This window comes from Telopea speciosissima, chromosome 1, assembly GCF_018873765.1.
Source record: "Telopea speciosissima isolate NSW1024214 ecotype Mountain lineage chromosome 1, Tspe_v1, whole genome shotgun sequence".
Lineage (NCBI taxonomy): Eukaryota > Viridiplantae > Streptophyta > Magnoliopsida > Proteales > Proteaceae > Telopea > Telopea speciosissima.
The window spans coordinates 71621621-71640273 of record NC_057916.1 but is presented as its reverse complement, the minus strand read 5'-3'; the positions used below and the strand labels follow the sequence as shown (position 1 = coordinate 71640273).

The 18653-nt window shown below is 39.4% G+C and overlaps 1 protein-coding gene across 1 annotated transcript; it reads left to right on the top strand.

The window, feature by feature from the left end:
• The first annotated feature begins 17842 nt into the window (after positions 1-17842).
• On the top strand, positions 17843-18403 carry LOC122654022 (putative ABC transporter C family member 15). Its single transcript, XM_043847998.1, has 2 exons — positions 17843-18125; positions 18246-18403. The coding sequence occupies exons 1-2, from the start codon at positions 17843-17845 to the stop codon at positions 18386-18388; spliced, it is 426 nt and encodes a 141-aa protein (XP_043703933.1). The 3' UTR covers positions 18389-18403.
• The last annotated feature ends 250 nt before the right edge of the window (positions 18404-18653 follow it).

Genomic DNA, 18653 nt, shown 5'->3' with positions numbered 1-18653 from the left:
CCTATGTTCTACATATATCCATTACACATGTATAGGAACCATTGTTCAATTAGTAATTGAATCAATATAAATTGAATAAATTGAATATCAATAATCCAATAAATCAAATAAGAAATAAGTAAACTTCAAGAAATAAAACTAGGGTTTTAGATCAAAACTAAATCCAACAATAAATCCGAAGTTCCACATGCAAGTGGCTAAACCAAAAGAAATAATCAAAAGGAAAAGTCCTTGCAATCCATGTGACTTTACTCATCAAGTAAGTCATCCTCATCGAGATCCAGATTCAACCGCTCTCCTCCATCTTTGCCATTCTCTGTAATTTGTCAAATATGAATTCAATCATTTGCACAATAGTATCTAGTTCAACAATAAGAACTTAGTACATTTCATATATGGCTGAAGGTAAATCAAAAAATAATAAGCATCATCATCAAGTTTCTTTACAAGAACTCGATCCTATATAGTCTCTATCATAAGGACCATACCATGTTTCCATTTGGAATACTGTGTTCGTCATATCAGTCATAGATTTATGTTGTATCATCAAATTTGGAATGGTACACCATACTATGAAAGACATGTCATCAAATTTGGAATGACATAAAGACTAGCACAATATCATTGAAACATATCAGACATTTTTCATATTCCTTTGTGGAATAACAAAGTAAGGAGACTTCACATGAAAATTTGCTACACCATCAATTTTGGAATGGTTTCACAAACCCCCATACTTAGTAACCTAACTAAGTTATCTGAAACATGTAAACTGCCCCGAATGCTTACCAAGGATAGATGAGATTCAAATAATTCAAAATAATACTGGGTTAGGTTAAGACCTAACTAAATGGTCTTTAACCCCATCTCCCCTGTAGTTTTGAATGTTCGATCTTTGTTCAATCCCTTTGTAAGGGCATCGGTCGTATTATCCTTCGATCTCACATCAATCAAAGTGATAATCCCTTGTTCTGTTCTATAATTCAGCATGCCCTGTTTCAGCCTGATGTGTCTCCTCTTGCCATTAAAGAGTGAGTTATTCACAATCGTCTTTGTTGCTTGATTATCACAGAATATAGATATAGAGTTTAACTTAAAACTCCTCAATGGAATATCCATGATCAGATCCTTTATCCACTCTACTTCATCTCCCGCAGAAGCTAGAGCATAAAGTTCTGATTCATAGATGGCAGAGCAATACTAGTCTGTCTCTTGGATTTCTATGCTACAGCTGCTCCTCCTAGTGTAAATACATAACCACTGGTGGATCTGCTGTCTCCCAAATCTGAGCAGCAAGATGTATCAGAATATCCTTCCAAAGTTGGAGGATGTCCAGTATAACATAAAGCATAACCTTGAGTACCCCTAAGGTATCTCATCAGCCTCGATAGGGCATCCCAATGCTCTTTTATAGGATTACTAGTGAAACGACTCAGCATGCCTACCGTAAAGGCTATGTCTGGCCTAGTGCAACTCATTGCATACATGAGACTACCAATCAGTTTAGAATAATCTAACTAATTCACGGTGTCACCTGTGTTAGGTTTCAAACATTTGTTATAGTCATAGGGTGTCTCAATCGGCTTACAATCACTGTATCCCCAACTAGAAAGTAGCTTCTCAATGTAATGAGTCTGACTAAGGGTGATCCCTTGCTCACTAAAGCTTACTCTCATCCCAAGAATGGTGTCTACCACACCAAGATCTTTCATGTCAAATTCTTTGGACAAGGTTTCTTTAATGTCACTCACTACAGAGAGATCAGAACCTAGAATCAACATGTCGTCTACATACAAGCAAATAATCGCGACCTTGTTTGACTCAGACAAAAAAAAAAGGCACTTATCCGAGTTGCTGGTTTGAAAACCAAGGCTCTTTACTGTCTTGTCAAACTTCTCATGCCACAATTTAGATGCTTGTTTAAGACCATAGAGAGATTTGTTTAATTTCCAAACTCTTTTTTCAGAACCTTCCATGGTAAACACTTCAGGTTGGGTCATGTAGATTTCTTCTGTTAGGTCTCCATTAAGGAAAGTTGTTTTTACATCCATTTGATGCACAACATAGTGCTCAATAGATGATATGACAAGAAGAATCCTTATTGTTGCCAAATGGCAGACCGGGGAGTAGATGTCAAAATAATCTATCCCTCTCACCTGTTTATAGCCCTTAGCTACTAATCGTACTTTATACCTGGCTATAGACCCATCCGGATTAAGTTTCTTCTTCAGTACCCACTTACACCCTATTGTCTTGGCCCCTCTAGGCAGATCAACAAGGTGTTAGGTCTCATTCTGCATTAAAGAGCTCATTTCCTCATCAATGGCTTCTTTCCATAACAGTGAGTCCCTAAATCTCATCGCTTCCTTATAGGTGGATGGATCAGCCTCTAAATGGTAGGTCACAAAATCCTCACCAAAATTCTTGGGTACTCGATCTCTAGTAGATACTCTTCTAGATTCTGATTCAAGGAGCATTGTGGGAGTAGTGTCAGAAACAATTGGTTCAAATTCCAAAGGTGATTCTGTAACCACTTCAGTCAGACCAGGTACGGTCAGGCCTTTATCTCTAAGGAATTTATCCTCAAAGAATATAGCATCCCTAGATTCTATCACCACATTAGTTGATAGATCGAAAAACCGGTCTGCAGCACTATCTTCTGCACAACCTAGATATACACAAGTATTTATTCTAGTTCCCACCTTAGGTCTCCTAGGGTCTTGTATCCTAACATAAGCTATACAACCCCAAACCTTAAGAGTGTCATATCTACAGGGATGATTATGCCATAGTTCATAAGGTGTAGAAGTCGATTTTGAATGTGGTAGTCTATTTAGAATGTGATTTGCAGTCAACACTGCTTCTCCCCAATAGCAAGAGGGCATGCCAGCTGTCAATAACATGGAGTTTAACATCTTTGTTAACGTCCTGTTCTTTCTTTCAGCTATGCCATTTGATTGAGGTGAGTAAGGAGCAGAGTTTCAAGGATTATGCTCACAGAGGCACGAGAATTCCTTGAACTCACAATTTGTATTCTCCTCCCCTATCACTTCTAAATCTTTTAATTTTCAAGTTCAACTGATTTTCTACCCTATTCTTGAAAATTTTAAATTTTTCAAAAGCTTCATCTTTAGATTTTAACAGGGATAAATGACAATATCTAGAAAAATCGTCTATAAATGTTATCAAATACTTCCGACCTCCTCTAGTTGTGTAGCTTTTAAAGTCACAAATGTCAGAATGTATAAGTTCAAGAAGTTGAGTGCTCCTAGAAACCGGTCTGAACGATTTTCTAGTTATTTTGGTTTGAGCACACACTTCACATCTGTTAAATCTAATTGAAGTATCTAACGGTAAATTATGAGTTTTAGCTAGTTTGAGCATTTTCCTATAGTTCACATGTCCTAACCTACAATGTAGTATTTTGGGATCAATTGAATTATAGTTAACCTGGTTTATTGTCTCATTAGCTAAACTCAACCTAAACATACCATTCAAATTATAAGCACATCCAAAATAAAAGGAGTTAACAGACAATGTTACTCTACCACTACTAAAAGTAATAGACATGCCAGCATCAAGCAAAATTCCAATGAAAATTAAATTCTTTTCAAAACCAAGAAAGATTTTAACATTTTTCAAAGTTAATATTTTACCTGATGATAGAACCAGGTTCACTGTCCCTTGTTGAGCCACTTCCACGACGTCTCCATTTGCAACAGTGATAGCCTCTGCTACTTGAACAACATCAGTGAGCAGGTCCTTGCTATTGCAAACATGACAAGTCGCTCCAGAGTCTAACCACCAATCTGTAGATGTACTGGCCAACCCCTTACCCTTGCCAACCATGGCAACAAAGTTAGTAGGCTCAGTCTTGTCCACCAACATGTGAACTTCCTTCTGTAGTGTGTCAGTGTTCCCTTTCTTAGGACCCCTACACTCAGATGCATAGTGACCCCACTTTCCACAGTTGCGGCACTTGCCCCTCTTTTTAAAATTAGTCTTTTTGGCCTCCAACTGTTGGGGTTCTTTCTTAGGTGGCTTGGACTGCCTAGGATATTTCTTGGGTTGTGAAACCAAATTGGCAGATGTCTGTTGTTGTTTCACCATCTCCAAGTTATTCCTGGCTCTGTTCTCATCTTCGATTCTAATGAACCGTTTGAGATCATCCAGCTCCACTTGTGTTTTCTTTCTATGCATCTCAGTTTTAAAGGAATGCCAGGTAGAGGGTAACTTAAAGATAATTGCACCCACTAAGAATGCATCAACAACAGGGATGTTTTCTTGGTTCAATTTTGTTCTCAAGTTCTCAAAGTCTGTTACTTGTGGAAGTATCTCCTTATCTTCTTGAAACTTGAAGTCCATAAACTTGTCAACCAAGTGAGTTTTTGATAGGTCCTCCTCCTTTTTGAATTGGGCTTCTAGGTTTTCCCAAATCTCTTTTGCAGACTCATATTTACTATAGGTCTCTGCCAGCCTATCTGACAGGCAGTTCAATAGGTAGTCTTTGCAAAAATCCTCATCACTTATCCATTGGGCTTCAGTTAAGTCTGTACAATCAGAAAAAGAATTTACTATAGTGTAGAAAATATTGAGGTACTTCAGTCCAAACTGAGTCCTCCTTTTCCAAGAACTAAACTCAGAGCCACTAAAGCTTTTCAATTTGATCATCTCAATTGGAACAGCATGTTTCTCCATTGTTAAGTGATTTGTTTATATCCCATGCAAAAATTCAAATAAAAAATAAATGCTTCAAAGAACAATCACACCTGGAATGAAGAACCCTGGATTTGGATGGCGAAAGAAAAGATCACGATAGTGCGACGACGTCGGCGCTGGTGTTGACTCTAATGGTGTAGATCCGATTCGATTTTGTACAGCCGAAATCAAGAGGAAATAAGATTCTCACAAGTTCTTTTAACTTCTGATTTTTGTCTTCTTCTGTTTTGTCTTTTTCTACCTTTCCTTTTTTTTTTTTTTTCTTTTTTTTTTTTTTTTCAATGGTCAAATCAAAGGAAATAGAAAATAGCAAACTTTCTGCCAACGAATTTTGCAAAATTCGTATTCTGCAAAAGCCCCTTTCTCTCTCTTCTTTTTTATCAAATCAACAATACTGTTTTTTTTTTTTCAATCAAATCAAAAGATCAAACAAAAGCTATAGACAAAAAAATGCCAGATCCCCTCCAAATTTCAGATCAATACAGTAGGCTGCCTAAGCTTTTCCTTTTTAACTAGCCATTGATGTCAGTACTACTGTTGCGTCATTATCAATGATGACTTAGAATATCAAAACCAAAGCCTTGATTGAAGAAAACCAAAAAACGGTTCTTTTCCTTTTTTTTTTTTTTATCAATCAAATCAAAACTTTGGCAAAAGACAAAAATCTAGCCAAATCTGCAGATTCTTTTCTAACCAGAACTTAGAAGAAGGAACCCAATGTTGATCGCACAATTTTTGAAGCTTTCTTCCAAATTAAAACCCTTGACCAACGATCGCAGATAATATCAAAAGCGTGAATCCAATCTTCAAATGTAATGCGATCTCCAAACAGAATTGTGAATCTGAAAATTCAAGTCGATCTTGATCATAGAAAAACAAAAATCCTAATGCTTTAAGATTGTTAGGGTTTAGGGTTTAAGCACAAGGTTGCTTAAAGCATTACCCCCTGAGTATCTAGTTTGGAATATCCAGACTGCTGCCTCCAGCTAGTATATATAGGAAAACTAGGGTTTAGGTCAGATGGACTAATTACTAGATTGCCCATCACAGCCTAGGCATTAACACAAGTAAGATTATATTAGAACATATGAAGGGATATTACATAAATACCCTTACAAAGTTGTGGGTGCACCTGCTTCAATACCAAGTACAGATACCTCTTGAATACTACCCTAACAACACTCACCCCACTCCTCCTTTTCCTCCTCTTTGTCCCATCACCTTCACTCTTTGGTGGTCTTCCCCTCTTTCTTGTTCCCTTCCCTTCCTCTCCATGCCCAACCCCAGCTTCAAGTTTTGAGGCGCCAGCTTATCTTCTTTTCTCGGAGTAGGAAAACGAGGAGGAAGTCCCCCTGGACTAGGGGTTTTGATCACCTGGTTATTCGTCTCTTCTTTAATGTTCTGTTCCATTGCGACCTTTAAGGGCTTTTTGGTGGGTATTGCCGCTCTGATGCGGGTTGTAAGCACAGCGACTTCCACACTCTCTGCAACCACTTTCGTTGTTGTCATCTTCACCACCTCCTTCCTCGCTCGCCTTGGAGCCATTCTTTCTCTTTTCGAAATCAAACAATCTCTTATGAAATGGGAAAAACAAATCCCAATTTTTGCCTTTGAATTGATGGAAAACAAAATAAGAGTAGAGATGGAGTTGGGGTTGTGAACAAGTGGTTCATGGTTGAAGCTAAGTTCCCGTTAAGATCTGCCACTAGGCTCATCGTGGTTGTTGAATCGAAGTGGGGTATACTTAAAAGAACAAATTCCTGAAGCCAAAAGCCAAGCGATGAAGCAAAACTAGTAAGCTAAAATGAGAAACTGGAGAGAAAAGATTTAAGAGAAGCTACCCAACTGCAAGTTCGAGAGAGAGAGAGAGATGTGAGTTGATGATGTGGGGTGGTCAGAGGTTTGCTGCTACTGCTGGTATTACACATGGATTGTGTTTCAATACTCGCTTTCCACATAAAATAACTGCATAGAGAAGAAGAAGAGAAAGAAGAAACAAGCAGGGAATTAACGTGGTTCAGCTCTTGAGAGCCTACATCCACCGATCAACCTCCCACTCAACTTGTTTTTTTGGGGAGAACTCTATTATCTTTAAATAGATTACAATGAGAGTGATTTTTATGTTTAATATGGAAACTACAATCACACTTTGATCCTATCTTATTCCCTACTATAATGGGATTGAGATAAGGATTAGAATGGCTACAATTATGGGCTGTCAATCCGATCTCACCAACACTCCCCCTCCAAGTTGGAGTGAAGATTCCATCTGAAGTCAACTTGGATATCAAGGCTTGAAAAACAGACTTGGAGAGAGCTTTGGTAAACACATCAGCCAACTGGTCTTCACTTCGAATATAGGGCATTTCAACAATTTTCTCTTGCACCTTTTCTCTCACAAAATGGCAGTCAACTTCTATATGTTTTATCCTTTCGTGAAAGACAGGGTTTGAGGTAATATGAATGGCAGCTTGATTGTCACAAAATAATTTCATCGGTACATTCGGAGTACCAAAACCCAATTCTTGAACCAACAATCAAAGCCAGACCAACTCACTAGTGGTAGAGGCCATGGCTCTGTACTCTGTTTCTTACTTTTCCAGGTAACTAGACTACCCCCAACAAATGTACAAAAACCAGAAGTGGATCTTCTGTCCGAAGGGCTACCAGCCCAATCAGCATCAGCATACCCTATGATTTTAGCATGCCCATGTTTCTCCATAAGCACTCCTCGTCCTAGACAGGACTTTAGGTATCGCAATATCCGATCAACAAGAGCCATGTGCCCTTCTGTAGGGGCATGCATGAATTGACTGACATAGCTAACGGCGTAGGCAATATCAGGCCGTGTGATACTCAAGTAGATTAACTTTCCTACCAACCTCTGAAACCGACCAATGTCTGTCATTGGGGTCAAGTTGTCAACAAATTTACTACTGTAATCCATAGGTGACTCAGCAGGCGCGGCTCCCAACTTCCCGGTCTCTTTTAAGAGATCAAGAACATACTTTCTTTGAGATAAAAACAAGCCCTTACTTGAATGAGCAATTTCAATACCAAGGAAATATCGCAACTGCCCCAAATCATTGATGTCAAACTCCTTATTTAAATGTCGCTTCAGAGACTCGATTTCCAGGAGATTGTTACCTGTGACAATAATATCGTCGACATGGACGAGAACAACCACGGTCCCTTTGCTATTGTGTTTAATAAACAACAAGGAATCTGACTTTCCCTTTGTGAAACCAACTCCTTCAAGAGCAGTGCTTAATCTTTCATACCAAGCACGTGGCGATTGTTTAAGCCCATATATAGCATTGTTAAGCTTACAGACAGCTCCAGATTGTTGCTCCAAGTGATGTCCAGGGGGGACAGCCATATAAACTTCTTCCTCCAAATCTCCTTGCAAGAATGCATTCTTGACGTCCATTTGGAAGAGCGGCCAATCATTATTAACAGCAATAGACATCAAAACTCTTACAGTATTCATTTTCGCAACAGGTGCGAAGGTCTCTTTGTAATCTTCCCCATATGTTTGAGTGTACCCTTTCGCAACCAAGCGGGCCTTGTAGCGCTCAATAGACCCATCATTCCTGTATTTGATTTTATACACCCAGCGGCAACCCACAGAATGTTTTCCTTTAGGTAAAGTAGTAATGCTCCAAGTGTTGTTTCTACTGAGTGCTTCTAGCTCTTCCTTCATAGCCTTTTGCCAAACAGGGGAATTTTTTGCTTCAAGAAAATTTGCAGGTTCTTTGTGAGTATCAATGGCAGATAAGAATGCCCTAAATCTGGGAGAAATATTGTCATATCCCACATAATCCTGTATAGGAAACCGAGTGGAGTAATATGTGGTGAAGTCTCGAAGCCTGGTTGATGGCTGAGAGATGCGAGTAGACCTGTGAACAGGTGGTGCAACAGTAGTTGCTTCACTTTGATCACCTACATCACCAATTGTATCAACAGTAGGTGTATCAGTATGACTAGTTTGGTCATGAGCATGAGCCTCGATCTGGCTGATTGGACCATGAATATTACCATCACCATCACGAGGTTCATTGGATGCATTATTATCAATTTTTGGCATAGGGACAGCTTCAACATCAAGGTCACTGTAATCACTATAATTGGGTCTTTTCCCACATGCGGTCTCCCCCTGAAGGTGGTCCCTATGAGAAAAAAACATGCGAGTCTCATCAAATATGACATCACGAGAGAAATAGACTTTGCGAGTGGAGGGGTCAAAACACTTATATCCTTTCTTGACGGAAGAATATCCCAAGGAAACACATTTATGAGCCCTAGGATCAAGTTTTCCACTAGGGGAATGTACAAAGCACACACTCCCAAAAACACGTAGATGAGACAAGCTAATGGGACGTCCCAAAAGAATTTCTATGGCTGACTTGTATTGTAGAATTTTGCTGGGAAGCCGATTGATAAGGTAACAACTGGTTAGAACCGCATCTGACCAGTAGGGCTTAGACAAATGCCCATAAAATAATAATGAACGGGTTACTTCAAGAAGATGACGGTTTTTCCGTTCAGCCACTCCGTTTTGTTGAGGAGTGCCAACACAGGAGGTTTGGTGCACAACCCCAAGGCTCTTAAGAAATGTTTGAAAAGGAGTATTTGTATACTCAGTGCCATTATCAGTTTGAAGAACCTTAAGTTTCGTGCCATATTGAGTGTGAACCAAATTGCGGAAATCCTTAAACACTTGAAGAACCTCACTTTTAGAAGTCAGAAGATAAAGCCAAGTGGAACGAGACATATCATCAATAAAAGTGACAAAAAATTTAAATCCATCCCTAGAATCAACCGGGGCAAGGCCCCACACATCCGAATGAAGAAGAGAAAATAATTCAGTAGCTTTATGAGTGCTAGAATAAAAAGGTAACCGGTGCTGCTTCGAAAAACAACATGTATCACAAGAACTGGAATCCAAAGTAAACTCTGAATTTATGTGAGAGAGCACATTATCTGAGGGGTGCCCCATACGCAAATGCCAAAGCTGAGTAGTAGCATCTTTATTTTTTCTTGCAATCAAGGCTTCTCTTGGAAAGTCCAGAACATAAAGACCATTGTGAAATCGTCCTTCACCAATCGTCTTCCCTGTGAGTTTGTCCTGAAACACTACCTTTTGATGGGAAAACACAATATTGCAATTCAAATCTTTAGTGAGCTTAGTGACAGATAATAAGTTGGAAGACAGATCTAGCACAAATAACACATCACAATTTGTAGAAAATAAATTTAATGTTCCACAACCAAGTACTGGAACTTGCATGCCATTTGCAACAGTAATTGGGGAATGAGACCCATTAGAGAGTGCACGAAAATTAGATAAACCATAAGATGTACTACACATGATCAGTTACTCCCGAATCTATAATAAAATAATTATGAGTATTTAAAGCGGCTAAGGCAAGAGAATTACCAGAGTGAGCCATATTGCTCGAATCGGGTGCAGCAGGAGAACTGTTTGCTTGTAACAGCAGTTGAAGCTGGGAAGCAATCTTTCCCAGAGAGGTTTGAAAATCAGGAGTCGCATTCTGAGTTGCAACTTTTGCATCACCCCCTTTATCTTTGTTGAGCTGAAGATGCAGATACAACTTCCAACAGCGATCCTTAGTATGCCCATCCTTGTTACAGTGCTCGCAGTGAAATTTTGAATTGCGAGGTTTGCCCTTGTTTTTATCAGAGGCAGATCAGTTATCAGAACCTGATTGGGATTTTGAAGAGTTGGTAGCAGCATGGGCTGAGATTTCAGCCAAATCTCCACCTGATTTGGAATCAAGATTCATCACTCGACGTCGAGTCTCTTCCCTTTGTATGGTGGCACAGACCGTGGCAAAAGATGGGAGAACAGGATTCATGAGAATTTGTCGTCTAAGATCTTCAGACTCTGGTCAAATACTGGCCAAACACTGAAAGATTCGGTTCTGTTCTTCCCGTTGAATATAATCCTTAACATCCTGAGTGGTGGGTCGATATTGTCGCAATTCATCCCATTTCTTTTTCAGAATGCCAAGGTGTTCAGTAAATGTCTAACCAGAGGTCTGAGAGGTATGAACAATTTCTTGTTGTAGTTCAAAAATACGTGTAGCATTGTCTTCAAGACCATACATAGTCTTCAAAGCATCCCAAAGAGCCTTAGCATTCTCGGAATAAGCAAATATTTCATATATAGATGGTTCCATGGATTGAAAAATCCAAGTCATAACTTGGTTATCATTAGCATGCCAATCGGCAAATTTGGCATCAGTAGTGGCAGGAGCCACATCGGTTCCGTTAATGTAACTGTAAGTACCGCGGACCTTCGGGACGAAGGTTTCCTTAGCCCTTTTTGTTGGTGTATTGGTGACATAGGGTTTTGGGAGATACATGTGTGTGTGTATGGATATGGATAACATTGTCAATGTATGATATCGATAAATGGGGGATTGGGATCATGCATTAAAATATGCTAATATAATGAGAAGTCGCCACCTAGGGTTAGGGCCTAGGACCCATTAAGTGTAGCCCTACCCGTGGTGAGCGGAATCGGGCTACGTGACTCCATATGGTCCGACCAAAGGTTCGGGTAAGGGGTCAGGTTACGAGTGTGGGAAGGTGTTAGGCACCCACCTCGCCCGGCCGAAGCCGGTCTCTCTGTGTTAGATGCTACATAAGGACGAATGTTGTCTCTCTCTTATTACGGGGATGGGGGATATTATGAACTACATTCAGATGCTATGGATTGAACTAAAGCATAATAAACTACATTATATATATGAAAAATGCGGACTAAAACGGTAAAATATGAAAGGACTACATTGGATCAACAAAAATGCAATAATTATACATGTATGGTTGTATGGCCCCGGCTCAGGGGAGATAGACGAATGGACCGATGCCGCATCTTTCTCGGCAAAGTAACGGCTCTTTCGAGTGATTTGGAAAAGAGTAAAAAGACAGAACAACGTCTGTAACAAAGGGGTTTTGATGGTTATCCGTGCACAGACAGGATACCAAAGCCGAGGAGCCAAAGCGCTCTATACTCAGAGGGACAATCGAAGGATCTGTCCGCCACAAGAAAACTTCAAGCACTCACACACTCATGAGAAAAGGAAGGGAAATTAGGGTGAAAAAGGGGGAAAAGATGCTAGGAATCACTTGGGGAGGGTCTCTCCACCCAAAATTCCTTGGGAAATGTGGGAGGGGACCCTCCTATTTATAGGGAGGGACCTTTTCTCTCTCCTGGCCGGACAAGTCCTCCACGACGCCGTGGAGATGTCCACGGCGCCGTGAGGGATTTTTCCACGGCGCCGTGGGTGACGTCAGCAGGCTGATGTCACACCCCCTCATGGCGCCGTGGAAATCTGGTACACATCCTCACAGTGCCGTGGGAAGGTGCCCACGGTGCCGTTGGAAGGCGTCCACGGCGCCGTGGGAAGATTCCACAGCGCTGTGGGAGCGCATTGCCATTTTTCCTTATTTTTTGGCCTAAAATGGACCATTTTGTGCTCAGCATGGTTCTTGGTCCCATGGGTCAGGTATCTTTGGATCTGAAAAGAGGGAAGGTGCGTCGTCCATCGTCCATGTCCCGTTGTCATCATCGCCAATTAGGGGGTGACAAAAAAAATCAGCGTCTATAGTAACTGAGTTTAGATCGCCCTCCAAGGGCCACAAGAACAGCTTTAGACCACGGCAGATAATTTCTGCCATTAAGGAGGATCGACGTTAGTCGATTATTGGTCTCGGTAGTGCTCGATTTACTTGAATCAGCCATTGTAAAAAAACACAAATATAGATATAGGATGCAGAAACTTATCTGTGAATAGAAGAAGCAGCAGACGTCTCCAAAAAAAAACACCAATCAATAGCACCCTTCTCCACTGAATGAGGAAAAGCACGCCTCCCTTTTTTTTTTAAAAAAAAAAAAAACTGAGACTCAAGCCTTCACGTGGTTCCTTTCTCTTGGACTGAACCACAAGGAACAATTGTCACCAAGAACGCAGGTCTAAAAAATGCAGGTCTTCTTGAATAAAAATGGATCTGAAACGTGGAAACCAGATTGGTCTTCCCACTTGAATAAAAAATGACTTCTAGAATAAAATTGGATCTGAAATGTGGAAACCAGATTGGTCTTCCCACTTGAATAAAAAATGCAGAATCAGATTTCAACTTCTGCAAGTCTTCTTTTTCCAGAATGAGGAACCCACCAAAGCTTAAAAACAAAAGAAACTCAAGAATGAAGATGCCTCGTAACATCGAACCCGCTCTGATACCATGTTTCAATACTCGCTTTCCACATAAAATAACTGCATAGAGAAGAAAAAGAGAAAGAAGAAACAGGCAGAGAATTAACGTGGTTCAGCTCTTGAGAGCCTACATCCATCGATCAACCTCCCACTCAACTTGTTTTTCTGGGGGATCTCTATTATCTTTAAATAGATTACAATGAGAGTGATTGGTATGTTTAATATAGAAACTACAATCACACTTTGATCCTATCTTATTCCCTACTATAATGGGATTGAGATAAGGATTAGAATGGCTACAATTATGGGTTGTCAATCCGATCTCACCAACAGATTACTTAGACAAGTAGTGGGGTGGTCGGAGGTTGCAGCAGTGGTGGGGCTGTTGTGTGCACAGTGGAGCGGTGGTTGAAGAAGAAGAAAGAAAAAGAGGAAGAACCGGTGCAGTTTTCGTTGTTTCGGGTCGGGTTTGTATCGTGAGAGAGGAAAATGGGAGCCCAATGGGATTAAATCGAGTATTATTAATTAATGTCGTTGGATGCTACTAAGGCTAGGTGGAGAGATCTCTAGGGGGTGCTGGACGCTCCAGCTCCCACCACTGCAGGACAGGAGCCAAATCCGGGAAACCCGACCTCAAGTGTCTCATTTGACAAGAAGTCTCTTCAACTTCTGTTGAATGCTACTTCTTGGAAAATTTCTCACTGCTTCAGGGAAGCTAACCTAGTGGCCGATTTCGGATCCTCTTGTGTTTGGGATTCGGTTCTTCCTTCCCCTATAAATGGTTTGCTAGGCAGACCTGGTTGCAACTTCAACCTTTTTTGAATGCTATTTCTTGGAAAATTTCTCACTACTTCAGGGAAGCTAACCTAGTGGCCGATTTCTTAGCCAAGTTAGCTGCTAGAAGTGGATCCTCTTGTGTTTGGGATTCGGTTCTTCCTTCCCCTATAAATGATTTCCTTTTACATGATGCCTTGGTCGCCAAAGGTTTTAGATTTGACCAGCGTGCTGACTAATCTGTTCTTTTCCTTTTGTTAAGGCTTCTGCCTTATTTCCTGTGGTGTATCCGACTGGGTATGCCTGGACGTTAATTCTTTGTTTATTTTTTTTATATTAATATATTATTTGCTGATCATTAGCAAAAAAAAGAAGTCTCCACCGAGATTAAGGTATAGAACTCATTCTAAAAACAAAACAACATAACTCCATCTAATCTGGTACAATCCAAAGGGTGGGATCCGTGTCAGGTTGTGATCCGAGGAAGGTGTTAGGCACCCTAGTCCATCCATTAAAAACAGGACTTCTACCCTAGATTAATGTATTAAGAGAAACAAGCATGCTAGGAATCACACACAAATTAATCACAAGGGAGGGATGGATGATATACCTTAATCCAGCTTTGCTCTACAAGTTTAGTGTACTGGAATTTAAAGCATTCATGGAATGAGAAAAATAAGAGATCCTATGCTAAACATGTTGTAAGACATCAATACACATGCTGAAAATTACAAATTTACCACTCAGCATACAAAGCATGAAAAACCAGCATTATGAAGCACAAAGAGCATGGGAATCATGGCAGACGTGGTAAGAATGAATATTAAATTCCTAAGCATAGCAATGAACACATATTGTGTCGAAAAGAATTAATAAATAAGGGAAATTCGTGCATAATGGAAATTACCAAAATGCCCTTGACTAGCCTAGCCTAAAAAGGAGAAAAACACGAAAATATGGAGGGGGATATATGGATCTAAAGCCCAAAGTATGGTGACATCAATTAGAGAAAGCAACAAAACAATGATAAAAACATCTAAATAGTACTGAGAAAAATTAAAATCAAATAGATAAAACAACGGAAATCATGATTGGAAAAATAGGGGGAAAGCGGTGAAACTAGTCTAAACAAAGGGGGAAAATCTAAGCAAAATAGGAAGATGATGGTAAAAATCTCAATAAAATAAAAGACGCAAGTTAAAAGGGTGGGGAAAATTATGGTGAGAAGTGCTTCTTGCAAAGCCTATTTGATAGCGTAATATAAATATGCACAACATTGTCGTCGTATGAAGGGCAGCAGTGAGGTGTGCTTAGTACAAACACTACAACAAAAAGGGCTTATAACTGCGCTTTTTTCCACAGTAAAAAGTCAAACAATCCGCAGCAATAGCCTATAGCTACGGATTACCTGCGGTTTTCAAACTGCAGGTACAAGTGCCGTCGCTACTTCTGTAACTACGGATATCCTACCGCAGGAAAAGGGTACTCTATAGCTGCGGATGTTTAGATGCGGACTTTTCACAGCAAATCTATAGCAGTGGATGTTTAGATGCGGACTTTTCCGCAGCAAGTCTATAACTGCGGAGTTTTAGATGCGGACTTTTTCGTAGCAAGTCTATAGCTGCAGATGTTTTAGATGCTGACTTTTCCACAACAAGTCTATAGCTGCGGATGTTTAGATGCAGACTTTTCCACAACAAATCTATAGCTGCGGAGTTTTAGGTGCGGACTTTTCCACAACAAGTCTATAACTGCGGATTTCTTTGATGCGGATTTTTCCACAACAAATCTATAGCTACGGATTTTTTTATGCATATTATTCCACAACAAATCTATAGCTGCGGATTTGTAGTTGCGAATGTTTTCGCAGCAAATATAGCTTCAATTTTTTAGCTGCTTATATTTTCATTGCAAATCTATAACTGTGGATATTTTGATGCGGATTTTTCCACAGTAAAGTTATAGATGCAGATATTTAGCTGTGGATTTTCCTGTAATAAATTTATTACTGCAAAATTTTGTGGCTAAAAACTTGTGACTGCGATTTTCTAGTTACAGATTGTTGTGCTACGGATATTAGCTGCATATATATACACACACACCTATTTCTTGCATCCACATAATCCATTCAATGCAAAATAGATAACAACTATTTATCATCCCAAATACATATAAATGCATAAATCTTGTTTATCATCTAAAATTAAAATCATGTTCATCATCTGAATCACTTAAATTCAAAATACCTGATAAATTAACAATCTTATCCTATAAAACTCAACTCCAATAATTCATATTGTTTGCCCCCCCCAAAAAAAAAAAAAACTAGACTAGACTAGTAGTTGAATGCTCCTTGTTCGGATCTTGATTGGGTTCGTGCCTCCCAAGCTTTATACTATTAGGGAACTCTGCAATTGTCTTACCACCTCCTTGATTGACAAAATTTTGAATTTGTTGGATAGTTCTTGTAATCAATAGTAATAAAATTAACAGTTAACAATCATTTAATAAATACGGATGACTAAACCATAAATTGTATATCAGTTTACCTTGTTGAGATGAAGAAGCATTACGATTCGCTACAGAAGAGTGATTCCCTTGTAGTGTTGACTCATCGTGACCACTATAGAGATTAAGTACCTATCACACAAATATAGATAACCAATGATTATTCTCAAAGTAAATAACAGTTAAAAATAAAAAGAAAAATTATCAACACCACCCCCTGACGTTTACCTATATTTTAAAGCACACCCATTGACTACAATATATCAACTGTAACCCATTTTTGACCCATAATCTCTGAAGTTTAATTATTCAGCTTAGTTTTTTGTATGCGATTCTCGGTGTGACTAAGCCTATTCTTGGATCATTTTTCTTTCTCAAACATTAATTTCACAGAGATTATAGGTCCAATTCTTGAAATTAAAAATTTGATATAAAGTAACAGCTGTAAAATAAAAGGGGGCAACAAAAGTACCCTGCCGCTGGACATAAACTTCAACAAGAACATAAATATGTTAAGGTGTGTTTGGAAGGCATTTCAACCCTTAATTTGCAAAAGGATATGCAGGTGTCAATTAGAATACAGATGAAGGCATCTCAAGCAATGTTTAAACACTGGATCAGACATCAGAGTTTCGGGTTGGAGATCAGCAGTCCAACCTTTGTTAGTAAATTTGGGAATAACTGGCCTAAAAAAGACATCATAACTCTCTCCCCCCCCCCCCAGTGCATGTCTGAGAGAGTGTGAAGAGATGATAGGCTGAGAAGAGAGTCGGGGACCAACAGAATGAGGAAGGAAGAATCAGCAGAGGATGGTGGGGTTGCTAAGATTTAAGGAGAAGAGACAAAACAGGCTTTTCTTCCAAGCACCTTGAGAACAGAATAAGGAAGTACAATGCTGGGAAGGGCCCTTTAATGAAGGGTGTCAACTGGAAGAAAAAACTGAAGAGTACTTGTCTTTCTTAATCAAATTTTTATAAATGAAAAGATCTACCGATGCAGGGTAGAGTACAGAGCAAACTTGGGTGGGGGTGTTTAAGAGAGATCTTCCAGATAACTACAGCTTATGATTAGAATGATCTTTCAAATAACTTCAGCTTATGACCCATAAAGGAATGAGGTCCTCATTCAGGCAAGTCAGCAACAAAATTTCCTCCTTTGTATCCCCCAAAATGAAATGCATTTTGTCTATGAAAGAATCATCCTTGGATTATATTGCTAACAGAAGAAGAATTAAAAATAAAAAGGATGAGACAAGCGTTGCAGGGTAGAGACCCCAACCATCAAAACCTTTGCTGAAACAGTGGATAGATGTGTGCCTCTGTGTGTGTGTGTGTGTGTGTGTGTGTGAGAGAGAGAGAGAGAACAATATGAAATTCCCAGGACTAACAACCAAGGCATGGTACATGCATCCTCTTTTTACTTCTAATTTGGAGCTTATAGGAACCATACTCTAATCAAAAAATTACATGCATGATGCATTGCAGCTTTAATGTACAAAACAGTCATGAACAGTATGGAATAATCATATTCTTATACCCATGGCATTTGCATTCCTAGAAATGCTTTTCCAATGATCACGTTTTGGGAGTGTTTCAATGCTAAACAAACAAAACGCATACACACACACACACACAGCTATAAATATAGTTGTCACAGTGGTGGAGAATGGGGAGAATAGGAGTGTGGGACAGAGGCAGCTATTATGTCTTGGAAGAGCCTTACTAAAGAGAAGCAGCATTCTTGTTTTAGATGAAGCCACAACCTCTGTTCACTCTGCAACTGATGGTGTGATTCAGAAGGTCGTAAGCTGGGAGTTCAAAGATCCTAAAGTTGTACATACGGTTATAGACAGTGATCTTGTTCTAGTTCTCAGTGAAGGTAAGCTTTAATTGACCAGGTAAAAAATTGAAATTGAACAAATGAAAAAGCAGACATTTAAATTAGTAATTGATTCTATTTTAGCAAACAAAAAAAATTAACTTATTCTTCTGTGAGCAGGTAGTGTAGTGGAATATGATACACCTGCTAAATTGCTAAAACAAGCGGAATCATTCTTCTACAAGCTAATAAAGGAGTACTCTCTAAGATCACGAAGCTTCCTCAGCAAATCCAAAAATCAAAATGCAGGTTTGATTTCTTAGAATCTACAAATCTCAGAATTTAAACCAACGAAAGGAGTACCTGGTAGCTTGTGAGAGTCTCCAAGAACAGTCCGACAAGAGCAATTTTTCCACAGATTGCAGATAAAACTCTGGTAAGGGATTTGCAAAAATAAAAATGTTAGTATTCGTTCAAAATCAGAGAGAGAGAGAGAGAGAGAGAGAGAGAAAAAAAAATTACCCCAGACAATAATGAGTCTCCAATCGAGTTCCAAAAAAGCCACCGAACAAGAAATCCTACAGGTTT